The sequence below is a fragment of the Eucyclogobius newberryi genome, unplaced genomic scaffold (genome assembly GCF_026437365.1).
Source record: "Eucyclogobius newberryi isolate DKJ021-1_F unplaced genomic scaffold, fEucNew1.0.hap1 SCAF_6, whole genome shotgun sequence".
Classification (NCBI taxonomy): Eukaryota; Metazoa; Chordata; class Actinopteri; order Gobiiformes; family Gobiidae; genus Eucyclogobius; species Eucyclogobius newberryi.
The window spans coordinates 3,194,057-3,221,899 of record NW_027316278.1 but is presented as its reverse complement, the minus strand read 5'-3'; the positions used below and the strand labels follow the sequence as shown (position 1 = coordinate 3,221,899).

Below are 27,843 nucleotides of genomic sequence, written 5' to 3'. Positions count from 1 at the left end.
TAAACCCGACCTAAACCTGACCTAAACCCGACCTAAACCTGACTTAAACCTGACCTAAACCTGACCTAAACCCGACTTAAACCTGACCTAAACCTGACCTAAACCCGACTTAAACCCAACTTAAGCCTGACTTAAACCCGACCTAAACCTGACCTAAACCCGACTTAAACCCGACTTAAACCTGACCTAAACCCGACTTAAACCTGACCTAAACCTGACCTAAACCCGACCTAAACCTGACTTAAACCTGACCTAAACCTGACCTAAACCCGACTTAAACCTGACCTAAACCTGACCTAAACCCGACTTAAACCCGACTTAAACCCGACCTAAACCTGACCTAAACCCGACTTAAACCCGACTTAAGCCTGACTTAAACCCGACCTAAACCTGACCTAAACCCAACTTAAACCTGACCTAAACCTGACCTAAACCCGACTTAAACCCGACTTAAACCTGACTTAAACCCGACTTAAACCTGACTTAAACCTGACTTAAACCCGACCTAAACCTGACCTAAACCCGACTTAAACCTGACCTAAACCTGACCTAAACCCGACCTAAACCTGACTTAAACCTGACCTAAACCCGACTTAAACCTGACCTAAACCTGACCTAAACCCGACTTAAACCCGACTTAAGCCTGACTTAAACCCGACCTAAACCTGACCTAAACCCGACTTAAACCTGACCTAAACCTGACCTAAACCTGACTTAAACCCGACTTAAACCTGACTTAAACCCGACCTAAACCCGACTTAAACCTGACCTAAACCCGACTTAAACCCGACTTAAACCTGACTTAAACCCGACCTAAACCCGACTTAAACCTGACCTAAACCTGACTTACACCCGACCTAAGCCCGACTTAAGCCCGACTTAAACCCGACCTAAGCCCGACTTAAACCCGACCTAAACCTGACCTGAACCCTGACCTAAACCCGACTTAAACCTGACCTAAACCTGACCTAAACCAGACCTAAACCGACCTAAACCGACCTAAACCCGACCTGAACCCGACCTGAACCCGGACCTAAACCCGACTTAAACCTGACCTAAACCTGACCTAAACCCGACTTAAACCTGACTTAAACCCGACCTAAACCCGACTTAAACCTGACCTAAACCTGACTTACACCCGACCTAACCCCGACCTAAGCCCGACTTAAGCCCGACTTAAACCCGACCTAAGCCCGACTTAAACCTGACCTAAACCTGACCTAAACCAGACCTAAACCGACCTAAACCGACCTAAACCGACCTAAACCGACCTAAACCCGACCTGAACCCGACCTGAACCCGGACCTAAACCCGACTTAAACCTGACCTAAACCTGACCAGACTGTGAGAGCGGCTCTACTGCGGGGCATCCGGGTCAAACAGACACAAGCGTCCAGTGGAACGATACATTCAGAAACAAACAAACCAATCAGCAGACGCAGAGGGACAAACCCCGCCCCCGCATTCGTGACACAGGTCCAGGCGTACGCTGCGTCCCGATTGGTCGAACAAAAGAGGAAGTGGTTTTCTTAGTGGTTTACGAAGTGCAGATGAAGGCTGGAGCAGGCTTGTTCCTTATTGGCTGAGTGGTGGTTGCAGGTTCCTGATTGGTTAAAGGGCTGTAGATGCAGGGTCCTGGTTGGTTAAAGGGGAGGCGGGGGGGCGGGGCGTAGAGGCACCAGAGGCTGAGCTGCAGCGGTGGGTTTGGGCTTCCTGAAACGACACACGAGGTTAAGGCTCCGGAAAGACATTCAACATTCTGTCACTGACGCTGGATTTGAAGGCTCAGTTTTTTTAACTCACAACGTCGAGACTTAAATTATTGCAGCTGTGAAATAATGTCATTAATTTTCTTTAAAACTTCAAAATAACAACATTTAAATCATGAAGCTTCAGAAGTGTGATTCATCTGAAATCTATTGATTTTCAATCAATTGAGAGACGTCCATCTTCTTCCTCTTCTCCGGGGCCGGTTCAGGGGGCCGCAGTCTAAGCAGGGACTTCCCTCTCCCCAGACACTTCCTCCAGCTCCTCCTCCTCCCGAGGCGTTCCCAGCCGAGAGACATAGTCCCTCCAGTGTGTCCTGGGTCTTCCTTTTCCCAATGGGACATGCCTGAAACTCCTCCCCCAGGGAGGAGCCTAGGAGAAGCAGTGGCTCTACTCCGAGCCCCTTCCGTGTGACCGAGCTCCTCCCCCTATCTCTAAGAGCCCTGCCATCCCGCGGAGGAAACTCATTTCGACCACTTGTATCCTCGATCTTGTCCTTTGGGTCATTAAAGCTCATGACCATAGGTGAGGTCAGAACGTGAGTGACCCATAAATCCAGAGCTCTGTCTTTGGACTCAGCTCCTTCTGCACCACAACGGGACCCCCCACCCACCTGGAGAGAACAAGGACCCCCCACCCACCTGGAGAGAACAAGGACCCCCCACCCACCTGGAGAGAACAAGGACCCCCCACCCACCTGGAGAGAACAAGGACCCCCCACCCACCTGGAGAGAACAAGGACCCCCCACCCACCTGGAGAGAACAAGGACCCCCCACCCACCTGGAGAGAACAAGGACCCCCCACCCACCTGGAGAGAACAAAGACCCCCCACCCACCTGGAGAGGACAAGGACCCCCCACCCACCTGGAGAGAACAAGGACCCCCCACCCACCTGGAGAGAACAAGGACCCCCCACCCACCTGGAGAACCATGACCTCTAATTTGGAGCTGATTCTCATCCCAGACGCTTCCCTCTCGTCCCAGTGCAGCTGCAGGTCCGGGTTTGATGGAGCCTCAGGACAACATCGTCTGCAGCAGAGATGAGATCCTGTGGTCCCCAAACCAGACACCCTCCGACCCCTGACCACACCCTCCGACCCCTGACCACACCCTCCGACCCCTGACCACACCCTCCGACCCCTGACCACACCTGACCGCGCCTAGAAATTTTGTCCATAAAAACTATGAACAGAACCGGTGACAAAGCGCAGCCCTGAGGAGTCCCTCATGCACTGGGAACTGGTCTTGGTCATGGACTTACTGCAGTGAACACAGCTCCTGCTCCGGTCAGACAGGGACCGGACCCCGTACTCCCGGAGCACCCCCCAAAGGACACCCCCCAAAGGACACTCCCCAAAGGACACCCCCCAAAGGACACCCCGAGGGACGAAAGTCTTCTCCAGATCCACAAAGAACATGTGACTGTGGCAAACTCCCTCAGTTGAGAGCATGAGTGAGTTCTCGTTAGAGCAGCAGGGGGCGCTCTAAGTTCCCATGTGTGACTCTGTTCATTGGACATAAACCTTTTCTGGTTCTAAAGTTCCTGACGTGTTTTTAACATGAATCCTGAACATGTCTTACAGCGGAGGAGGCGGAGCTCTGGAGTAGGGCGGGGCGTTTCTGTTCGTCTCCGTGACCTTCAAAACACAAAACACACTTGAGTTTGGTGAGGCGTGACACAAGATGAGGCGTGACACAAGGTGAGGCGTGACACAAGGTGAAGCGCGACACAAGGTGAGGCGTGACAGAAGGTGAAGCGTGACAGAAGGTGACAGAAGGTGGGCATGACACAAGGTGAAGTGTGACAGAAGGTGGGAGTGACACAAGGTGAGGCGCGACACAAGGCGACACAAGGTGACACAAGGTGACACAAGGCGACAGAAGGTGAGGCGTGACAGAAGGTGAAGTGGACGTACCTGAGTGGGCGGCGGCAGCAGCTGAGTCTGGTGCTGAGGACACAAACAGGACTTTACTCTGGATCACGTTTCAGTGGAACGTGAATATGACAAATCCAGTAAAAGCCCGAGACACACGTGACAAACATGTGACAAACATGTGACACTGTGTCCAGCTTTTACTGGACCAACCAGACTTTTAATGACTCATGACGATCATGATGCTAATGACGTTAATGACGATCATGATGCTAATGACGCTCATGACGTTAATGATGCTCATGGCGCTAATGACGATCATGATGCTAATGACGCTCATGACGTTAATGACGATCATGATGCTAATGACGCTCATGACGTTAATGATGCTCATGGCGCTAATGATGCTCATGATGCTAATGACGTTAATGATGCTCATGACGTTAATGATGCTCATGACGTTAATTATGCTAATGATACAGAACATTCAGAGGGTTTGGAGGACTTACACGTCTATAACTATTACATTAATTTGGACGGGACAAGACCTCGAGCCACGTCCGTCCGTCCGTCTGTCACACACACCGGTCTGGGCCCCGCAGATACTTCAGAGCTGAGCAGAGTTTATTATTATTTGCTCCAAGAGCTGCGTCTTAAGATCTTTTTTAATCTTTATTGGGATTTGTTTTGGGTCTTTTACCGGGTCATGCCTCAACTCTGATTGGCTGCTGGGCGCAGCAGCGTAAACTGGACGCCTTGGACGTCGCGGTCTGAGGGCCCCTTAATGGACAGTGACAACAGTGACAAAATGAGCATTCAGTGGAAATGTTCCTCGTGGGAGCGACTCACCTCGTTCCGGACGATGTTGTTTCCACGGGCGACGGCAGGAGGGGGGACCCTGGGGGGAGGAGCTCTGCTCTGATTGGTTGTCGTCACGGCGGCTCCATCGGCTCTGGACAGAAAACAACCAATCAGATGAAGAGTTCCTGAACCTTCTGCTGGTCACAGCTGCGTCTGTGTCGATTCAAGCGTGTTTTTTTGTCAAACAAACAAGCAAATATTTGTTTATTTATGCATGTTTGTTTGTTTATGTTAATTGGTCTGTTAGTGAGTGAGTGAGTTTGTCAGTTTGTTTGTTTGTCAGGGGCCTCACGTGTCAGTTTGTTTGTCAGGGGCCTCACGTGTCAGTTTGTTTGTTTGTCAGGGGCCTCACGTGTCAGTTTGTTTGTTTGTTTGTTTGTTTGTCAGGGGCCTCACGTGCCAGTTTGTTTGTTTGTTTGTCAGGGGCCTCACGTGCCAGTTTGTTTGTTTGTTTGTCAGGGGCCTCACGTGTCAGTTTGTTTGTTTGTTTGTTTGTTTGTCAGGGGCCTCACGTGCCAGTTTGTTTGTTTGTTTGTCAGGGGCCTCACGTGCCAGTTTGTTTGTTTGTTTGTCAGGGGCCTCACGTGTCAGTTTGTTTGTTTGTTTGTCAGGGGCCTCACGTGTCAGTTTGTTTGTTTGTTTGTCAGGGGCCTCACGTGTAACCCTGCGACCTCTTCCTGCGCCCGAGCCCCGCCCGCCTCAGCAGCTCGTTCCTTCGCAGGAAAACAAACGCTCCCAGAGCCAGAAGAGGAAGAACCAGGAAGAAGAAGACGAGGAGCCCGTCCCTCAGAGACGAGTCTTTATCTGGAAAACACACGGCATTTTAAGAAGAAACAAGTTTAGCCATAAAAACAACGAACAATTAGAAACACGACATAAACTGTTCAAACGACTGTGACAAAGTGTGAAACGTGTTCCAAAGTCACGGTACGAACACTTCAATCTCAGTTTCAATGTTCTGGAGTCTTCTATATTCCTCCCTCCTTTTCCTCCCTCCCTCTTCTTCCTCCCTCTCCCTCTCTCCCTCCCTCCCTCCTCCTCCCTCTTCCTCCCCGTCCCTCCCTCCTCTTCCTCCCTCTTCCTCCCCGTCCCTCCCTCCTCTTCCTCCCTCTTACTCCCCGTCCCTCCCTCCTCTTCCTCCCTCTTCCTCCTCCCTCTTCCTGCCTGCCTCTTCCTCCCTCCAGAAGTTCCTCACCGTTCCATGTGGGGCCGCTGTCCACACTGCCTCCGTAGCCTTTGAACTGGCAGAAGGGCGGGGCCCATCCGAAGTGGCAGTGGCAGTTTTTGTTGCTGTTGCAGATCTGAGGTGAGCAGCAAGGTCAGGGGTCAGAGCTCATGTGTCAGAGGTCCAGGGGTTAGAGGTCCGGGGGTCATGGTGTCAGAGGTCATGGTGTCAGAGGTCATGGTGTCAGAGGTCAGACTCACCCCGTGTCCGTGGCACTTCTGAGGGTCACAGTCGTATTTCAGGATGTCAGCGCTGCGACACTCAAAGTTCATACAAACCTGCAACACAAAGACACCGAAGTATCGCTTAAGTCCAGAACATTTACTCTGAGAGGAGACCGGAGTCTAGAGACCGGAGTCTAGTGACCGGAGTCTAGAGACCGGAGTCTAGAGACCGGAGTCTAGAGACCGGAGTCTAGTGACCGGAGTCTAGAGACCGGAGTCTAGTGACCGGAGTCTAGTGACCGGAGTCTAGTGACCGAAGTCTAGAGACCGGAGTCTAGTGACCGGAGTCTAGTGACCGGAGTCTAGAGACCGGAGTCTAGTGACCGGAGTCTAGTGACCGGAGTCTAGAGACCGGAGTCTAGTGACCGGAGTCTAGTGACCGGAGTCTAGAGACCGGAGTCTAGAGACCGGAGTCTAGTGACCGGAGTCTAGTGACCGGAGTCTAGAGACCGGAGTCTAGTGACCGGAGTCTAGTGACCGGAGTCTGGACTGGTTCCTGGTCTGGACTCACCTTGTCCTCTCCACAGCGAGTCCCCTCCTGGACCATCCCTGGATCTGGGACGTCCGAGCCGAGTCTGAAGTCCACGCCCACGCACTTGGTTCCACTGATGGGCGTCCAGATGATCGAGGGTGCGATCCCGAACACTGTGGTGGACTGGACGTTTGAGCACTGCAGTTTCCCACAGAGAGCGTGTCTGTGAACGCACCACACCAGCTCATGAACACAGCAGTGGCCTCTGTAGTCGAAGCAGCGGTAGCGGTAGCGGTAGCAGCAGCAGCAGCAGCAGCGTCGTAGTAGTAGTAGTGGTAGTAGTAGTGGCGGTGGTAGTGCTAGTAGTAGCAGTAGTAGTAGTAGTAGTGGCGGTGGTAGCGGTAGTAGTAGCAGTGGTAGTAGTAGCAGTGGTAGTAGTAGCAGCGGTAGTAGTAGCAGCGGTAGTAGTAATAGTAGCGGTAGCAGTAGCGGCAGCGGCGGCAGCAGTAGTAGTAGTAGTACCTGCTCTCACACTTCTTGTGGCCAATGCCGTAGAAGCCACAGTTTCCAAAGCGATCTCCTTTACTATTGACGTCTTTGAAGCAGATTTCAGGAGCAGCTTTGGCCTCTGCACAGAAACAAAACCAGGACTGAGCCGGGGCCGAGCTGGGGCCGAGCCGGGGCCGCGACCGAGCCGGGAGTGAGCCGGGTTAGAATCAGTGTGGGAATAAGAGCACTAAAAATAAAGTGAAAGAAGAGCATGGTGGTGTGGTCAGGGGCCACTCACTGGGTCCGAAAATGGCCTGACACTGTCCGTCGTACGTCTGACACTTTCCGTTGTAGCAGTAGGCCTCGCTGTTCTTGCACGGCTGACCATCCTGGACACACAACAAACACGACGGTCAGTACGTGTGGTAAAGTACATATACAAGAGGTGACCATGGCACAGTGGTCAGAGCACAGTGGCACAGTGGTCAGAGCACAGTGGTCAGAGCACAGTGGCACAGTGGTCAGAGCACAGTGGCACAGTGGTCAGAGCACAGTGGCACAGTGGTCAGAGCTCTCGTAGTTAATGTGTCTAGTCACTTTTAGAAATAATTTGTGAATTTAACTTTTGGATTTTTCCATGGCAAAGCACAATGACATCATCACATTCTACAATCTGAAAAGAACCAATAAAAAGGGTGTGGTGGTGGTGGGAGGGGCCAATGGCACAGTCTGCCTCAGGGCAGCTGTGGCTACAGAAGTGGAAACAGTGAAGGTTTGAGAGGCCGATGAGGGCCACGAGCGCGCGAGATCCTATTCGTGACGCCAAAATTGTTGTGGAATTTCTGCAAACAATTACCAAGAAAAGATGAAACAGAAACAGAGTTTGTCTCTCTCAAAAGGTGGGGGTTTATTCACGTGCAAAGTGGATAAACTCTTTTCCTGACAGAGGATTCTGTCCCTCCAGAACAATGACAATACGCATCCTTTTAAAAGGCAGTGACAAACATTTGACGCACACAATCAAATCAGCTCCAAAAGAGATAGAACAAACATCACGGATGCAAAGATTCAAGCTTCTCATTCAGAGGTGACCTGACCCTCATTCAGAGGTGACCTGACCCTCATTCAGAGGTGACCTGACCCTCATTCAGAGGTGACCTGACCCTCATTCAGAGGTGACCTGAACGTCATTCAGAGGTGACCTGACCCTCATTCAGAGGTGACCTGACCCTCATTCAGAGGTGACCTGACCCTCATTCAGAGGTGACCTGACCCTCATTCAGAGGTGACCTGACCCTCATTCAGAGGTGACCTGAACGTCATTCAGAGGTGACCTGACCCTCATTCAGAGGTGACCTGACCCTCATTCAGAGGTGACCTGACCCTAATTCAGAGGTGACCTGACCCTCATTCAGAGGTGACCTGACCCTCATTCAGAGGTGACCTGACACATAATCAACGTCCTGACGGATTAAATGGCCTGATCCGGGCTGATCCAGAGGCGCTGGACAATACTAATCAGGAAACAATATTCTTATATCATCTGCACACAGAAAAACAACATAGATATTATTTACGTGACATGTCATGGCCTAAAACGACATCGAAATGACATGACATGACCTATATTCTATTACACCATCGCTCAGTAGCCATCTCTTGTCCCTCCGGGCTGTGCAGTCCTCTTTTTCTTCCTCCCCATGCTACCTGACTCCTTCCTTCCTTCCTTCCTTCCTCCCTTCCTTCTTGGTGTTGTTGTTTTATGGCGGTTGGCATCCAAGTGTTGCATTGCCGCCAGACTTCACCCTTCAGATATTGTTTTAACATTAGACTAACTGAACGTTCTATGACGTGTGATGTCAAAATTGCTATGGCAACTAGAATGGTCACAGCTGTGTGTGACTTTCATATGTATTTCTATGATGTCATAGTTCAAGCACGCAAATACAACCAGAGTTGGGGTGTGTTGAAGAATGTGCAGAGGATGAGGAGGAAGAGGATGATCTAATGTGCTTTGAGCTCATGGGCTTTGAAACACCAAAGTAGTAGAAGATGAATTGAAGAATGGAGTCTACAGTCTGGCGTGAACTTCTATAGGATACAATAACAAAGACATCTCATGACCTCATGGGCTTTATAACACCAAAGCAATGGAAGAAGAACTTTTAAGGACTACGACAAAGTCTGAGGAATAAAGTCTGGCGGTAATGCAACACTCGGATGCCAACCGCCATAAAACACCACCAACAACAACAACAACAACAGTCTGGCGTGGGAGAAGGCCAGCTGGAATAAAGTCTAGGAATAAAGTCTGGCGGTAATTTAACACACACCACCATGAAACACCAAAGAAGAAGAAGAACATCATTTCTGATCAAACAGATCTGAAGTTAGTGATGGATAACAAAGACGACAATATTGATCATCACAAAGAGGCGACTAGTCGGGCATATCTTGGAGAAATGCAGACGGAGGATCCTGCTCCCTCAATGCCTGTAATTGCACCTATATATTCATCCAAAGTCTCCGATGCTTCGGAGTCTAAAGACATGGCAACATCTCTTGTGCTGAAGAGGTTGGAACAAATAAATGCAATTCTGGATTCACAAGAACATGAACAAGAAGAAGAAGAGAGGCGACTGAAGGCTGAAACTGAAGAAAGACTGAAGGAGACGGTTGATGAATGTACCCCTGGACTCCGCATTAAAAAATCTGACTCTTTCACCAGATGTCAGCCGAGCACTGCCCTTGAACCATGGTAATCAGCTGGAGATAGAAGCAGAGGAGATAGACAATGAAGAAGAGGAGACCAGTGAAGCACATGTTGGAGAAATGCTGGTGACAGCACCTCTATATTCATCCAAAGTCTCTGATGCTGATCCTGTGCTGAAGCGTTTGGAACTAATAAAGGCATTTCAGGACTCACTGAAGAGACAAGAAGAAGAAAAAGAGGAGGAGAGGCGGTTGAAGAGTGAAAGAGGAAGAGTGAAGGAACTCAGAGAAAACCTTCGATCTGATCAGACGAGACAAGAACTCGAAGAGGAGAAAAGACGTCAAAAGGCTGAGCATGAAGAACTTGAGACTCTGCGCCAGTCACTTTTGACAAAGAGGACAGAGGAAAAATAAATTTAACCCTGTCAAATAGCCCAGCAGTTTCAGGAGCCGCGGCACAAAATAACATGGCAGTTCCGTGGATCTGTAGACACTCCCAAAAAAGAAAGGCCTCCTAAACAGGAATGGAGTTATGGAATTTTTAATCCCTGGAGATGTCGACGCCCAGAGCATTCTGATGCTAATCAGGTACTCAGGGAGGAGAGAGAGTGAGCCAGGGACAATAGGAGACTAATAGCCCATTAAATTGCAGATAGTAAACAAAGATGGTTAGTTTCTGTTGAAACAAACAACTTTTTTTTCTACTTCAGGAAGGCCCGCCCAGTGGGCAGGGCTTACCACAGAATTGAATAACTATCTGAGTTCCCGGTCTAAATTTGCAAATTGACAATGACTCTTGGATGTCATTGTCGTTTGGTTTTATCCAAAACTGAGTCCAGATGAAACAACTGAACCTTTTTCTACTATTCTGAATACCATTACATTGACAAAAACAATGTAAAAAAGTAAACCAAAAACAGTAGAACCACCTGATCAATCTACAGTATTTGAATACTTTTAAATGAATGCTAAGTTTTGTAGTTTAGTAGTACCTACAAACCAAGTTAGAAATCTGGGGGTAATAATGGACTCAGACTTGAACTTTAATAGCCACGTCATATCAATAACATCAGCAGCTTTTTACCATCTAAAAAACATTGCCAAAATCAAAAATATAGTGTCAAAACCAGATTTAGAGAGACTTATCCATGCGTTTGTCTCCAGTAGATTAGACTACTGTAACGGCCTGCTCACTGGTCTCTCCAAACGAGTTGTAAAACAGCTGCAGTACATCCAGAACGCTGCTGCTCGGGTCCTGACCAGAACCAGGAAGTATGATCACATTAGTCCTGACTAGAACCAGGAAGTACCATCACATTAGTCCTGTTCTCAGGTCTCTGCACTGCCCCCTGTGGCTCAGAGAAGAGACTTTAAAGCAGCTCTGCTTGTGTACAAGTCTCTCCATGGCCTAGCACCAAAGTACATCTTGGATATGTTAGTGCCATATGAACCATCTCGGACTCTGAGGACCTCAGGGACCGGCCTCCTGCTGGTGCCAGAGTCAGGACAAAACATGGACCGGCCTCCTGCTGGTGCCAGAGTCAGGACTAAACATGGACCGGCCTCCTGCTGGTGCCAGAGTCAGGACTAAACATGGACCGGCCTCCTGCTGGTGCCAGAGTCAGGACTAAACATGGACCGGCCTCCTGCTGGTGCCAGAGTCAGGAGTAAACATGGACCGGCCTCCTGCTGGTGCCAGAGTCAGGACAAAACATGGGGAATCTGCGTTTCAGTTTTATGCAGCTAAAATCTGGAACATTCTTCCTGAAGATGTGAGACAGGTTCTACTTTGACAATGTTCAAATCTAAGCTAAAAACAGTTTTGTTTAGCTGCGCATATGACTGAAAGGATTTTTTCTTTGCACTCTTCTCTTTTGTTTGTGATTTTATTAGTTTAGACAATCAGTTGGATTGATAATTTTTAATTCAGTTAATTTTATTGTATTTCTGTTTCTGTAATTTCTTTGTGATTTGAATGCATTTTCCTGCTGTGAAGCACTTTGAATTGCCTTGTGTATGAAATGTGCTCTACAAATAATCTTGCCTTGCCTTGCCTAGTTAGCATCTTAACATCTTCATTGGTTTAACGACAGACTAACTGAACATTCTATGACGTGTGATGTCAAAATCGCTTTGGCAACTGGAATGGTCACAGCTGTGTGACATCATAGAAATACATATCAAAGTCACATAGTTCCAGCATGCAAACACAACCACAGAGTTTTAAGTCAACATTTTGCGACTAAAGAATAAAGTCTGGCGGTAATGTAACGCTTGGATACTGACCGCCATTAAACACCAAAGAAGAAGAAGAACATTTCTGATCAAACACATTTGAAGTTACGGACAACGCCATGTTCATGAGGAAAAAGGGGAAGTTACCGCTTATTCAACTGCCTCCAGTCAGAGAGACATCGGTCCTGGAGCCTCTCCCTGTTACCAACACGTCATTACAAGACGCCAATGGAAGGGAAACGGTCAAGCAAACTTCAAGTTCAGGAGCCAGTAAGTCGCTGCTTGGGCTTGGGCCACGGCCACCAATCAATAATCATTTCCAAAACTTTATGCGCCAGAATGGAAGTAAAGGCAAACAAACAAAGACCTACAAAGAAAAGGACTTGTTTGGGGCTGGTCTAGAATATAATAATAATGCAACAGACTCACAATTAAAAGCAGATTTTGGCCGAGCATCACCTTCACCAAATGACATCATGCAAGAGACGTGTGATGAATGTTCTAGTCTATCCACAGACTCAGCATTTAAAAATCTGACTCTTTCGCCAGCTGATAGCCCAACACCGCCCTTAAACCACGGCAATCAGCTGGAGATGGACCAAGAAGACAATATTGATCATCACAAAGAGGCGACTAGTCGGGCATATCTTGGAGAAATGCAGACGGAGGATCCTGCTCCCTCAATGCCTGTGATAGCACCTATATATTCATCCAAAGTCTCCGATGCTTCGGAGTCTAAAGACATGGCAACATCTCTTGTGCTGAAGAGGTTGGAACAAATAAATGCAATTCTGGATTCACAAGAACATGAACAAGAAGAGAGGCGACTGAAGGCTGAAACTGAAGAAAGACTGAAGGAACTCAGAAATCTGACACCTCCAGCAGATTTTAGCCGATTATCATCTTCAAATGACACCAAGCAGGAGACGGTTGATGAATGTTCTAGTCTACCCCTGAACTCAGCATTAAAAAATCTGACTCTTTCACCAGATGTCAGCCGAGCACTGCCCTTGAGCCATGGTAATCAGCTGGAGAGGGATCACAAAGCAGAGGAGATAGACAATGAAGAAGAGGAGACCAGTGAAGCACATGTTGGAGAAATGCTGGTGACAGCACCTCTATATTCATCCAAAGTCTCTGATGCTGATCCTGTGCTGAAGCGTTGGGAACTAATAAAGGCATTTCAGGACTCACTGAAGAGACAAGAAGAAGAAGGAAAAGAGGAGGAGAGGCGGTTGAAGAGTGAAAGAGGAAGAGTGAAGGAACTCGACCTTCGATCTGATCAGACGAGACTAGAAGAACTCGAAGAGGAGAAAAGACGTCAAAAGACTGAGTATGAAGAACAACTTGAGACTCTGCGCCAGTCACTTTTGACAAAGAGGACAGTGGAAGAAGAAAGACTCCAGGAAGAATCTGAGAAAAATTTAGAGAGATTCAATGCAACTCTTGAAAATGACGTGAAGAGACAGAAAAAAGAACTCGAAGAGGAGAAAAGACGTCAAAAGACTGAGCACGAAGAGCAACTTGAGACTCTGCGCCAGTCACTTTTGACAAAGAGGACAGAGGAAGAAGAAAGACTCAAGAAAGAGTCTGGGAAACATTTAGAGAGATTCAAAGCAACTCTTGAAAATGACGTGAAGAGACAAGAAGAAGAACTCGAAGAGGAGAAAAGACGTCAAAAGGCTGAGCACGAAGAGCAACTTGAGACTCTGCGCCAGTCACTTTTGACAAAGAGGACAGAGGAAGAAGAAAGACAGCAGGAAGAATCTGTGAAAAATTTAGAGAGATTCAAAGCAACTCTTGAAAATTACATAAAGAGACAAGAAGAAGAACTCAAAGAGGTGAAAAGACGTCAAAAGGCTGAGCACGAAGAGGAACTCGAGACTCTGCGCCAGTCACTTTTGACAAAGAGGACAGAGGAAGAAGAAAGACTCAAGAAAGAATCTGAGAAAAAATTAGAGAGATTCAAAACAACTCTTGAAAATTACATGAAGAGACAAGAAGAAGAACTTGAAGAGGAGAAAAGACGTCAAAAGGATGAGCACGAAGAACAAGTGGAGACTCTGCGCCAGTCACTTTTGACAAAGAGGACAGAGGAAGAAGAAAGACTCAAGAAAGAATCTGAGAAAAATTTAGAGAGATTCAAAGCAACCATGAACGCTGAATGGGATGGAAATTCCACCCTGGAGGACGTCAAAACTACATTACAAGAGCGCCAGGCCAACAATATAAAGAAACTTAAAGCAAAGAGTCGGCAAAAAGTGGAACAAGTGAAAACTCGGTTGGAAAAAGAGTTCGAGGCAGAAAAGGAAAGAATCCGGAAAAACATAGATGAAAAACTAAACGCTTACAGGAAAGAGACTGATGATGAGAAAAACGCCCTGATGGCGGCAAAAAGTGCTCAGCTTCTGCACCAATACCGCTTAAAGACGTCCAATCAATTCCAGAAAGTACGTCAGGAATTGGAGCTGGATCACCAGAAAGCAATGGAAGAGATCAGGCAGGAACATCTGGAAAAGGAGGCGCTTCTGAGGGAACAACTCCTTTCAGGAATCATGAAAGAAAAAGAGCAGCTGTTGCTGTCTCATGCTCTTGATCTGCAGAAATTAAACTTTCATCACTTGGCAGAAATTGAGAAGAGGGAAAAGGAAAAGTCAAAGGAGGAGTCTGAGCTGAGGAGTGAAGAATCCGTTTTGAGGAGTGAAGAATCCGTTTTGAGGAGTGAAGAATCCGTTTTGAGGAGTGAAGAAGCCGTTCTGAGGAGTGAAGAAGCCGTTCTGAGGAGTGAAGAAGCCGTTCTGAGGGGTGCGGTGGCGAGTAAAAGCGAGGAAGCTCAACTCAAACAGGAGTGCTACTTCGCCAAATGGGAGCGGGACTTCGCCAGATGGGAGCGGGACTTCGCCAGACGGGATCGGGACTTTGCCAAAGAGGAATTTGACTTAGCCACAGAGGAGACAAAGAAGGTCAGGGAGCAGGGCAACAAACTGAAGACAAAAGTGAAGCTGCTGCAGGAAATGTGCAGCCGCCTCAATGTACAAGTGCGCCATCTTGAGGAGAGAGGTTTAAAATCGGACTTTAACACTGTCAACACAGGTCTGACTGACAATTCCTCTCATCTCCTGGAGGGCGTCCATAAGTCTGAAGTCTTCACGGGGAAAGACAGAGCAGATGTTCCACAGCAGATGAAAGACTCCATCGAGACACTCTGAAAGGACCACACCCTCGACCGCACACAGCCAATCCCAGGGCAGCTCGTCTTTCAGGCCGGCTGCTCCGAAGTACGGACTTCGAACGCAGGATTACACCATCAGGTCTACGATGGCACGAGACCCCCGTGGAAACACCAATACATTTGTCAACTCCGTCCTTCGAAAGAGACCTGGCTCCTTTTGGCTTGGACCACAACAATGACATTAGGGTTTACGATCAACTTATTATTAAATCTTCTGAGAAATAAATGGTGCCACCGTGACACTATTCACGAGATTGACTCCCCTCTCGTGACTACGAGAGGGGATTAGTTATAGACGTGTTCCATCATTGGTCCATGAGTGGTTCAACGTAGAACAGGTTTCAAAGGTCAACTACCCTCATCGGGCTCATCTTGGTCCGTCTACAGGAGGTGGAGCGGCTGGAGTTCAACGCCCAGAAGACAGTGGAGATGATCGTGGACTTCTGCACCACCATCACCAGGACCTCAAGTGGGGGCCCACCATCACCAGGACCTCAAGTGGGAGCCCACCATCACCAGGACCTCAAGTGGGAGCCCACCATCACCAGGACCTCAAGTGGGGGCCCACCATTACCAGGACCTCAAGTGGGAGCCCACCATCACCAGGACCTCAAGTGGGGGCCCACCATCAGCTCCTCATCAAGAAGGTCCAGCAGAGGATATACTTCCTGCACATCGAAACCTCCCTCACCTCCTCCATCACTGTGTGGTACTCTGGAGCCACAGACAGGGACAAACAGAGACTACAGCGCCCTCTGCTGAGAAGGTGATTGAAGGTGAAGAGACTTCCATCTCTGCAGGACCTGTACGTCTCCAGGACTCTGGGACGAGAGGCCACTCCCCTCAGGCAGGAGGCCACTCCCCTCAGGCAGGAGGCCACTCCCCTCAGGCAAGAGGCCACTCCCCTCAGGCAGGAACCTCCCTCCCCGATTTAAACTCACTGCACTACATATGCAAATCTGTACAACTGTAAATTTGTGTACATATTAAGCCTATTTTTTTATTTTGATTCTTATTTTCTATCTTATAGCTTATTGTTATTGCTATTCCAGAGCAGATTTAAATTGTTTCTCTTTTGACTTATTCATTGAATTGCCTTGTGTATGAAATGTGCTGTGCAAATAAACTTACCTATTCATTGTAGAAAAAGCTTCAGTTGTAGTCATCTGGACTCAGTTAGAAAAAATAGACGTTTCGACTCTCATCCAAGAGTCATTGTCAATAACAGAATTTAGGTCGAGAACTCCGATATTAATACTGTTCTGTGGTAAGTCCAGCCCATTGGGAGGAGCCTTCCTGAAGTAGAAAGAGTAGTTTGTTTCAACAGAAACTCCCCCCTTGTATCTACCGAGCCTATTCAGAATCTTAATGGGCTATTAGAATCCTCTTTGTCTTTGTGAGACCCTGGCTCAACCACCCTGAGGACCTGATTAGCATCTAAATGTCCTGGTCCTGGTCTTCTACCTTTCCAGGGGTTCAGTAACCCATTATAAATAACAGGAAGATTAACTCTGAGCCCTCCATTTCTGTTTAAAGAAGGTCTTTCTTTTTTAACAAAAATAGCTTCCTTAACTCCTCTTTCAAACCATCTTTTCTCCCTGCTTAAAACCTTCACCTCACCGTCTTCAAACGAGTGATTAGAGGCTTCAAGATGGAGATGCACGGCACTCTGAGGTCCTGAACTTGTATTTCTTCTGTGCTGATAGAGCCTCTTGTGTAGAGGCTGTTTCGTCTCACCTATGTACCGTTCTTTACAGCTTTCTTCACTGCATTGGATCGAATAAACTACATTGCTCTGTTTTTGAGTCGGCAACTTGTCCTTAGGATGAACCAGTTTTTGTCTTAAAGTGTTTCCTGGTTTAAAATAAACAGGGACTTTGTGTTGTCTAAAAATTCTCTGCAGTTTTTCCGACAGGCCAGAGACATAAGGGATAGAAACACCCTTCCTTCTCTGTTCAGTTTCCCTTTTGTCCTGCTTCTTGGTTCTCTTCACTCTGTTGAGAGCCCAAGCGGGGTAACCACAGGCTGAGAGGGCATTACGGACATGTTTTTCCTCTTTCTTCTTGCCCTCTGAGCTGGTGGGCACACCTTGAGCTCTGTGTTGTAAGGTTCTGATCACCCCCAGCTTGTGCTGTAGTGGGTGGTTGGAACCAAAGAGCAGATACTGGTCCGTGTGTGTAGGTTTCCTATATACTTCTATTTGGAGTTTCCCGTCCTCTCCTCTGATCGTGGAACAATCAAGAAAGGCCAAGCGATTCTCCTTAGCGTCTTCTCTTGTAAACCTGATATGTGGGTCCACAGCATTGATGTGATCAGAGAAGGTTTCCAGCTCTTGTTTCTTGATTGTTACAAAAGTATCATCGACATAGCGGAGCCACAGTTTTGGGGCTATGCCTGAGAATGAGGACAGTGCCTTCTTCTCAAAGTGCTCCATGTACAGGTTGGCCACTATGGGAGAGACGGGCGAGCCCATGGCACAGCCATGAATCTGTCTGTAAAATTGTCCCCGGAATTGAAAGTAAGTGGTGTTCAGACAGATGTCCAACAGTTTACATATGTGTTCAGGTGTCAGTTTGGTCCTGTCCTGTAGGTGGTGTCTTCCTGCAGTCTGATCCTCACCGCTGCTACTGCATCAGAGGTCGGGATGCAGGTGAACAGGGACACAACATCATATGAAACCATGAGGTCATCTGGGTCCAGTTGGAGATGTTTCACTTTATCCACAAAGTTGTGCGTGTTTTCCACATGATGTTCCGAATTCCCCACAAGCGGAGCCAATATAGTTGTTAAATGCTTGGCCACATTGTAAGTGATGGAATCTGTGCTGCATACTATGGGTCTGAGTGGAACCTCCTTTTTGTGTATTTTTGGAAGGCCATAAATGCAAGGCATGGCTTCACCAGGATACAGTCTGTAATACAGAGGCCGGTCTATCACTTCCTCTTTTTCCAGCCTTTGTAAACAGTCTATCACTTTCTTCTTGTAGCCACTGGTCGGATCTCTTTTCAAGCGCTCGTATGTGGTCGTGTCCTCGAGGAGGGTGTGGACTTTGGCTTCGTAATCAGCTGCGTTGAGAATCACAGTGCAACGTCCCTTGTCTGCTGGGAGGATGTTGATGCTATGATCTTTTTCCAGTGCTGAAAGTGCTTTACTCTCTTCAGCTATGATATTTGAAGACGGTGGTTTGGCACTCTTCAGGGTCGCTGTGACACGTAACCTCAGGTCTGCAGCCTCCGATTCAGTCATTTTGTTGTTCCTAATTGCCGTTTCAGTGGCTGTGATGTAGTCCTCTGTAGGGATGTGTTTAGAGGTGACAGAAAAGTTGAGCCCTTTAGAGAGCACCTCCTTTTCTGCCTGTGTCAGGACACCATCTGATAGGTTCTTAATCCAATTGTTTTTGCTGGTCGCTAATTTGTCTGTCTCAGTCCTAATGTCTAGCTCGACCTCACCTGCATTCTTTTTGTTCAAAAGAATGTTGAACGTCTTGATTTGGCGTTCTTTGCTCTTCCTGTGCTGTACTTCTTGTGCTGTCTGTGTAAAATCCAGCACTCTTTTGAAAGCTTCTTCAGGGAGTATGCTGGTTAATTTCTCCTGTAAAGTTCCTGTTCTGTCTTTCAATTTATAAATTCTGATGTTGTTTTCCTGGATCCTTTCACTGAGCATCTGCATAAGGCTCCTTCTCCAAATCTTCTCTGCTCTGTGTCCTCTGACCGGTGATTTGATCTGCAGGCTCTTCGGGATCATGTTGTTCTGTCTGCATCTAAGATTGAACCTCAAGTGATTCCTGTTGTCTGCTAGTTTCCTGGCTACAGATTCGAGTTCCCGAACTAAATCCAAGGTTTTCCAAGGGGTTTCCAAGGGAATAGGCTAGCTCGGTAGATACAAGGGGGGAGTTTCTGTTGAAACAAACAACTCTTTCTACTTCAGGAAGGCTCCTCCCAATGGGCGGGTCTTACCACAGAACAGTATTAATATCGGAGTTCTCGACCTAAATTCTTTTATTGACAATGACTCTTGGATGAAGTCGAAACGTCTATTTTTTCTAACTGAGTCCAGATGAAACAACTGAAGCTTTTTCTACTATGGAACACGCCTGGACCAATGAGGGATTACACCGAAATACCTATTCATTGTTTTAGGTTTCACCAGGACAAGTTCATGATTGTGAATTTTGTTCATTGACAATGGAAATAAACCTTTTCTGATTCCAAACATGTTTTTCTTTATTGAGATGTTTTCTCCCTTCACATGAGAGCGCCTAAGAGCGCCCCCTGCTGTCCGTGTATTGTCAATCCTAAAGTCATGGTCAGAAGGGAACTGTTGCCAAAATGTCTCCAACAATCAGTACAAAAAATGCTTCGCTAGAGGAAATAAAATCTGATCGTAGAATCATGACATTTGGCAGTGACAAGGGAAGACAAATATTACAGCCACACGGTCGTCTGCCTAACCAAATGTAGGATCAGATTTTGCATGACTCGTGTACTTTTCCAAACGACTCCTGGAGCGTCGGCCCAAAAACGCTGACATTTGGTGAAAATCGCGTTGAGGCGTGGCCCATTCAAAGCGATGCAATTTATTTTGAGACCTTTTACGGTCTCTGTGCAGCAGCTGTTTAAAACAATTATTTGCAGTAATAAAATACAAATACTTTTTTTCTTTTTAAATCTTACAATGTGGTTTCCATATATCTCACAGTGGAAACGCACCGACGATGAACATTTCAGACCCTGAAGTGGAAGAACTTACAAAATCACAGGGTTTTAGAATACTCACAGGGTTTTAGAATACTCGCTATCGCGAATAAAAACTGTTTCTCTTCATTGCAAGTGCAATGAAGAGAAACAGTTTAGGCGCGATAGCTCCCCCTACAGGCTGAACATTTAATATGTGGACAAAAGAAATGTGTTTGTCGAAACCTTATGAAATTGGAACAAATATTTTGGTGTTGCCGTAGCGATAACAAACCTCCCATGTTACTCCAATAGAAAATCACCAAATTAATTTTTAACACGCTTACACTTTTACAAACTCCTCCTCCGGCGTTAGCCCCGCCCAGTTTAAATTTGGAGAAAATCATCTTGAGGAGTGGCCCACTAAAAGTTATGAAGATGTTTTAATGGTCTCTCTGCTGCACAGCCACAAACGCCCAAAATATTGAACATTTCAGCATAATAATGCCCCCATTTGTTAAGCAAAGGAGAAGGTGTAATAAAAGGAGGAAGACTGAGGTGCAGATGAGGGCCCATCATTGTCGCTTGCGGCTATATTTATTATTATTATACAGTAAATAAAAGTAAAAACTATTGTGGGCTAAACATTTCCATGAGTGTTTGTCCTGCAAAGTGCTGTTAAATGTGCAGTAAATGCCAGTGTTACATGTGTTTAAAGGCTGTGTGTGACTGACACTTTCACTGACACTTTAACATTATGTTCCACTGAGAATTTTGAAATTCAGGAATTTACGTTTTTGTTTACATAGAATCTGCATTTAAAATCAGAAACAGGTTTATTTCCATTCTCAATGAACAGAATTCACAAACACAGGAACTTGTCCTGGCGATTCAGTGAAACATAAAACAAAATTTATAAGTCAAAAAGAAAAACAGTTTAAATCTGCTGTAGGATAAAAATATACTTAATATGTACACAAAATGTATGGTGTTTTAATGGTGAAGTAGTATCGGCAGTATGGGTATCAGTAGTATCAGTAGTATCGGCAGTATGAGTATCAGTAGTATCAGTAGTATCGGCAGTATGAGTATCAGTAGTATCAGTAGTATCAGTAGTATCAGTAGTATCAGTAGTATCGGTAGTACCAGTAGTATCGGTATCGGCAGGATCAGTAGCATCGGTAGTATCGGCAGTATCAGTAGTATCGGTATCGGCAGTATGGGTATCGGTATAAGTAGTATCGGCAGCATCAGTAGTATCGGTATCGGCAGTATCAGTAGTATCGGCATCGGCAGTATCAGTAGTATCGGCAGTATCAGTAGTATCGGTATCGGCAGTATCAGTTGTATCGGCAGTATCAGTAGTATCGGTATCGGCAGTATCAGTAGTATCGGTATCGGCAGTATCAGTAGTATCGGCATCGGCAGTATCAGTAGTATCGGCATCGGCAGTATCAGTAGTATCGGTATCGGCAGTATCAGTAGTATCGGTATCGGCAGTATCAGTTGTATCGGCAGTATCAGTAGTATCGGTATCGGCAGTATCAGTAGTATCGGTATCGGCAGTATCAGTAGTATCGGCATCGGCAGTATCAGTAGTATCGGCATCGGCAGTATCAGTAGTATCGGTATCGGCAGTATCAGTAGTATCGGCATCGGCAGTATCAGTAGTATCGGCATCGGCAGTATAGGTACCTGCACAAACACGTCGCTCTGACACAGAGGAGACGAGCCGTTGCAGAACTCTGGCAGGTCACATGGGTCTGGAGTCGAACGACACACGGTTCCTCCAGGAAGAAACTGAGGAAACAGAATCTGTCAGATGCCCTCCCAACCTCCTGTGCCCATGCGTCAGATGCCCTCCCATGTACTGACCCGACAGTTGCGGCAGCACTCTCCGAAGGCGCACTCGGCTCCAGACGTCAGCCGACACGTCCCAAACTCACAGCAAGGGTCCGACTCGCACTCCTGAAGACGAGACAGAGGTCAGAGGTCAGGAGTCCAACCCACAACCTCCAGGTTAACCACTCTGCCACTCTGACCTAGTGTGAGGGCTAATCACTCTGTCACTGACCTGCTGTGAGGGCTAACCACTCTGCCACTGACCTGCTGTGAGGGCTAACCACTCTGCCACTGACCTGCTGTGAGGGCTAACCACTCTGCCACTGACCTGCTGTGAGCCGCAGTCGCACTCCTCGCCGCCGTCCACCAGGCCGTTGCCGCAGTAGGGGGCGCTGTAGGCGTCGTCAGGGCGGGGCACGTTGAGCAGACAGGACCCGCCCACAGAGAGGATCATCTTCTCGAAGTCGTCGGCGCTGCAGCTGCTGAAGTTACGAGAGCCACTGCAACACACGGACAGCAGGGGGCGCTCTCATGTGTGTTATACAGTACAGACAGCAGGGGGCGCTCTCATGTGTGTTATACAGCACAGACAGCAGGGGGCGCTCTCATGTGTGTTATACAGCGCAGACAGCAGGGGGCGCTCTCATGTGTGTTATACAGCACAGACAGCAGGGGGCGCTCTCATGTGTGTGTTATACAGCACAGACAGCAGGGGGCGCTCTCATGTGTGTTATACAGCGCAGACAGCAGGGGGCGCTCTCATGTGTGTTATACAGCGCAGACAGCAGGGGGCGCTCTCATGTGTGTTATACAGCGCAGACAGCAGGGGGCGCTCTCATGTGTGTTATACAGCGCAGACAGCAGGGGGCGCTCTCATGTGTGTTATACAGCGCAGACAGCAGGGGGCGCTCTCATGTGTGTTATACAGCACAGACAGCAGGGGGCGCTCTCATGTGTGTTATACAGCGCAGACAGCAGGGGGCGCTCTCATGTGTGTTATACAGCACAGACAGCAGGGGGCGCTCTCATGTGTGTTATACAGCGCAGACAGCAGGGGGCGCTCTCATGTGTGTTATACAGCGCAGACAGCAGGGGGCGCTCTCATGTGTGTTATACAGCACAGACAGCAGGGGGCGCTCTCATGTGTGTTATACAGCACAGACAGCAGGGGGCGCTCTCATGTGTGTTATACAGCGCAGACAGCAGGGGGCGCTCTCATGTGTGTTATACAGCGCAGACAGCAGGGGGCGCTCTCATGTGTGTGTTATACAGCACAGACAGCAGGGGGCGCTCTCATGTGTGTGTTATACAGCACAGACAGCAGGGGGCGCTCTCATGTGTGTTATACAGCGCAGACAGCAGGGGGCGCTCTCATGTGTGTTATACAGCGCAGACAGCAGGGGGCGCTCTCATGTGTGTTATACAGCACAGACAGCAGGGGGCGCTCTCATGTGTGTTATACAGCACAGACAGCAGGGGGCGCTCTCATGTGTGTTATACAGCGCAGACAGCAGGGGGCGCTCTCATGTGTGTTATACAGCACAGACAGCAGGGGGCGCTCTCATGTGTGTTATACAGCGCAGACAGCAGGGGGCGCTCTCATGTGTGTTATACAGCGCAGACAGCAGGGGGCGCTCTCATGTGTGTTATACAGCGCAGACAGCAGGGGGCGCTCTCATGTGTGTTATACAGCGCAGACAGCAGGGGGCGCTCTCATGTGTGTTATACAGCGCAGACAGCAGGGGGCGCTCTCATGTGTGTTATACAGCACAGACAGCAGGGGGCGCTCTCATGTGTGTGTTATACAGCACAGACAGCAGGGGGCGCTCTCATGTGTGTTATACAGCACAGACAGCAGGGGGCGCTCTCATGTGTGTTATACAGCACAGACAGCAGGGGGCGCTCTCATGTGTGTTATACAGCGCAGACAGCAGGGGGCGCTCTCATGTGTGTTATACAGCGCAGACAGCAGGGGGCGCTCTCATGTGTGTTATACAGCGCAGACAGCAGGGGGCGCTCTCATGTGTGTGTTATACAGCGCAGACAGCAGGGGGCGCTCTCATGTGTGTTATACAGCGCAGACAGCAGGGGGCGCTCTCATGTGTGTTATACAGCGCAGACAGCAGGGGGCGCTCTCATGTGTGTTATACAGCGCAGACAGCAGGGGGCGCTCTCATGTGTGTGTTATACAGCACAGACAGCAGGGGGCGCTCTCATGTGTGTTATACAGCACAGACAGCAGGGGGCGCTCTCATGTGTGTTATACAGCACAGACAGCAGGGGGCGCTCTCATGTGTGTTATACAGCACAGACAGCAGGGGGCGCTCTCATGTGTGTTATACAGCGCAGACAGCAGGGGGCGCTCTCATGTGTGTTATACAGCACAGACAGCAGGGGGCGCTCTCATGTGTGTTATACAGCACAGACAGCAGGGGGCGCTCTCATGTGTGTTATACAGCGCAGACAGCAGGGGGCGCTCTCATGTGTGTTATACAGCACAGACAGCAGGGGGCGCTCTCATGTGTGTTATACAGCGCAGACAGCAGGGGGCGCTCTCATGTGTGTGTTATACAGCACAGACAGCAGGGGGCGCTCTCATGTGTGTTATACAGCACAGACAGCAGGGGGCGCTCTCATGTGTGTTATACAGCGCAGACAGCAGGGGGCGCTCTCATGTGTGTTATACAGCGCAGACAGCAGGGGGCGCTCTCATGTGTGTTATACAGCGCAGACAGCAGGGGGCGCTCTCATGTGTGTTATACAGCACAGACAGCAGGGGGCGCTCTCATGTGTGTTATACAGCACAGACAGCAGGGGGCGCTCTCATGTGTGTTATACAGCACAGACAGCAGGGGGCGCTCTCATGTGTGTTATACAGCGCAGACAGCAGGGGGCGCTCTCGTGGCCTGATAGCGTTTCCATGGAGATAAAAGTGGTTTAAAGTCATATCCATGAGTTTCAGAATGATGAGAAATTAGGGCCGTTGTCATAGTGATTAACAACTTCAAACTTTATATTTTGAATGGGAAAAGGCCATGAGTTATGATGATAACCGAACCGCTGGAGGTTTGATAACACTTTTCTCTTAATTACTATGATAATTGGGGTTTTTCATATTTGTGTTTTATCTAATGCACAAGTTCAACCAAATTCATCTTTAAAAACTTGTTTTTTTGTAGGAACATGGTGAATATTCATGTAAATAATTGCCATGGTAACAGAGGACTTAAACACATGACATCACAGCTCACATCTCCATGGAGACGAGCAGGCGGGGCACTCCAAAAGTCACGTGGTGCACCTTTAAAGGTTTTACAGATCACAAATGCTAGCTCCAGTTTCGGTTGGCACTAGGTCATATAGGGAATTGGACAGGAGGAAGTGACGACATGGCGAGGACGACATGGCGGGAGCCGGGCGGAAGTAAACAGGTGGTCGACCGTAGTAAACATGGCGAACGGTCGTATCATATTCATAATTTAGAAAGAAAGTGTGTTAAATGGGCGTGAATTGAATGTAAAACAAAGAATTGTGAAAATGTAAATCACATGGGTCTGGATTTTACTTCGTTTGGTTAAAACTAGTTTATATCATGACTTTGTATTAGCAAAAGTGAAGCTAACTCATCCCAAAACAAACTAGACTGTAAAAAAAATATTAAACTGGAGATAATAGCGCTCTGTGTCTCTAAACATCGGGAGAGCAAGTATGTTAAGATTAAGCTGCGAGACACTAAACTTATCTCTCACCACCAGGTGCAGAAAAACGCTGGAGCAAAATGGTGAACCGCAAGTGATTTGGGCCGCACGAGCGCCGCCATCTTGGATTTCGTCGCTTCCTGTCCAATTCCCTATATGACCTAGTGCCAACCCCAGCGCTACCGCCTCAGTGACGTTAGCGCACACGCGGCCGCCGCGGTCTGGGCGGGGCCAAGTCCTTACGTGGCTCCGGAGTTCATGATGCAGGCCTGGGCGGGGCATGTGCAGTCCCGCCCATCGTCGTGGTTCATCCCGAGGTTGTGTCCGAGTTCATGGGCCACGATGGAGGCGAACGAGGCCACGTGGTGGTTCGGGAACTGGAGGGAAAAGAGTCATTTTCAGATGTTAGGCCCGAACAGCATCAGCGGAGTCTGAGGGGGTCTGAAGGGGTCTGAGGGGGGTCTGAGGGGGTCTGAGAGGGTCTGTGGGGGGTCTGAGGGGGTCTGAGAGGGTCTGTGGGGGGTCTGAGGGGGTCTGTGGGGGTCTGTGGGGGGTCTGAGGGGGGTCTGAGGGGGTCTGAAGGGGTCTGAGGGGGGTCTGAGGGGGTCTGAGAGGGTCTGTGGGGGGTCTGAGGGGGTCTGTGGGGGGTCTGAGGGGGGTCTGAGGGGGTCTGAAGGGGTCTGAGGGGGGTCTGAGGGGGTCTGAGAGGGTCTGTGGGGGTCTGTGGGGGGTCTGAGAGGGGTCTGAGGGGGTCTGAAGGGGTCTGAGGGGGGTCTGAGGGGGTCTGAGAGGGTCTGTGGGGGGTCTGAGGGGGTCTGTGGGGGGTCTGAGGGGGGTCTGAGGGGGTCTGAAGGGGGGTCTGAGGGGGTCTGAGGGGGTCTGAAGGGGGGTCTGAGGGGGTCTGAGAGGGGTCTGAAGGGGGGTCTGAGGGGGTCTGAGAGGGGTCTGAGAGGGTCTGTGGGGGGTCTGAGGGGGTCTGAGAGGGTCTGTGGGGGGTCTGAGGGGGTCTGAGAGGGTCTGTGGGGGGTCTGAGGGGGGTCTGAGGGGGGTCTGAAGGGGGGTCTGAAGGGGGGTCTGAGGGGGTCTGAGGGGGGTCTGAGGGGGTCTGAGGGGGTCTGAGAGGGGTCTGAGGGGGTCTGAGGGGGGTCTGAAGGGGTCTGAGGGGGGTCTGAAGGGGTCTGAAGGGGTCTGAGGGGGTCTGAGGGGGTCTGAGGGGGGTCTGAGGGGGGTCTGAAGGGGTCTGAGAGGGTCTGTGGGGGGTCTGAGGGGGTCTGAGAGGGTCTGTGGGGGGTCTGAGGGGGTCTGAGAGGGTCTGAGAGGGTCTGTGGGGGGTCTGAGGGGGGTCTGAGGGGGTCTGAGGGGGTCTGAGAGGGGTCTGAGGGGGTCTGAGGGGGGTCTGAGGGGGTCTGAGGGGGGTCTGAAGGGGTCTGAGGGGGGTCTGAAGGGGTCTGAGGGGGGTCTGAGGGGGGTCTGAAGGGGTCTGAGGGGGTCTGAGGGGGGTCTGAGAGGGTCTGAGGGGGGTCTGAAGGGGTCTGAGGGGGGTCTGAAGGGGTCTGAGGGGGGTCTGAGGGGGTCTGAAGGGGTCTGAAGGGGTCTGAAGGGGTCTGAGGGGGGTCTGAGGGGGTCTGAGAGGGTCTGTGGGGGGTCTGAGGGGGTCTGAGGGGGTCTGTGGGGGGTCTGAGGGGGTCTGAGGGGGGTCTGAGGGGGTCTGAAGGGTCTGAGGGGGTCTGAGGGGGTCTGAGAGGGTCTGAGGGGGTCTGTGGGGGTCTGAGGGGGGTCTGAGGGGGGTCTGAGGGGGTCTGAGGGGTCTGAGGGGGTCTGAGGGGGTCTGAAGGGTCTGTGGGGGGTCTGAGGGGGTCTGTGGGGGGTCTGAGGGGGTCTGTGGGGGGTCTGAGGGGGTCTGAAGGGTCTGTGGGGGGTCTGTGGGGGGTCTGAGGGGGTCTGTGGGGGTCTGAAGGGGTCTGAGGGGGTCTGAGGGGGTCTGTGGGGGTCTGTGGGGGTCTGAAGGGGTCTGTGGGGGGTCTGTGGGGGGTCTGAGGGGGTCTGTGGGGGTCTGAGGGGGTCTGTGGGGGTCTGTGGGGGGTCTGTGGGGGGTCTGTGGGGGTCTGTGGGGGGTCTGTGGGGGGTCTGTGGGGGTCTGAAGGGGTCTGAAGGGGTCTGTGGGGGGTCTGAGGGGGTCTGAGGGGGTCTGTGGGGGTCTGAAGGGGTCTGAGGGGGTCTGAGGGGGTCTGTGGGGGGTCTGTGGGGGTCTGTGGGGGTCTGAGGGGGTCTGTGGGGGTCTGAAGGGGTCTGTGGGGGGTCTGTGGGGGGTCTGAGGGGGGTCTGAGGGGGTCTGAGGGGGTCTGTGGGGGTCTGAAGGGGTCTGTGGGGGGTCTGTGGGGGGTCTGTGGGGGTCTGAAGGGGTCTGAAGGGGTCTGTGGGGGGTCTGTGGGGGGTCTGTGGGGGTCTGAGGGGGTCTGTGGGGGTCTGAAGGGGTCTGTGGGGGGTCTGTGGGGGGTCTGTGGGGGGTCTGAAGGGGTCTGTGGGGGGTCTGTGGGG

General features: G+C 49.7%; 1 protein-coding gene across 1 annotated transcript in view; it reads right to left on the bottom strand.

Annotated features, from left to right (window-relative positions):
- Nucleotides 1-1,437: 1,437 nt before the first annotated feature.
- The window catches only part of LOC140347084 (disintegrin and metalloproteinase domain-containing protein 9-like), a 34,866-nt gene continuing 8,460 nt past the window's right edge, over nt 1,438-27,843 (bottom strand). The window contains exons 10-23 of the mRNA XM_072433416.1: nt 25,549-25,682; nt 21,936-22,107; nt 21,641-21,733; nt 21,461-21,565; nt 7,212-7,302; nt 6,947-7,052; nt 6,464-6,647; nt 5,929-6,006; nt 5,699-5,804; nt 5,160-5,307; nt 4,492-4,594; nt 3,685-3,717; nt 3,350-3,405; nt 1,438-1,713 (exon numbers count right to left, since the gene is read on the bottom strand). Coding sequence (XP_072289517.1) covers nt 1,644-1,713; nt 3,350-3,405; nt 3,685-3,717; nt 4,492-4,594; nt 5,160-5,307; nt 5,699-5,804; nt 5,929-6,006; nt 6,464-6,647; nt 6,947-7,052; nt 7,212-7,302; nt 21,461-21,565; nt 21,641-21,733; nt 21,936-22,107; nt 25,549-25,682 — 1,479 coding nt within the window. The 3' untranslated portion in view covers nt 1,438-1,643. The remainder of the gene's footprint in view (nt 1,714-3,349; nt 3,406-3,684; nt 3,718-4,491; nt 4,595-5,159; nt 5,308-5,698; nt 5,805-5,928; nt 6,007-6,463; nt 6,648-6,946; nt 7,053-7,211; nt 7,303-21,460; nt 21,566-21,640; nt 21,734-21,935; nt 22,108-25,548; nt 25,683-27,843) is intronic.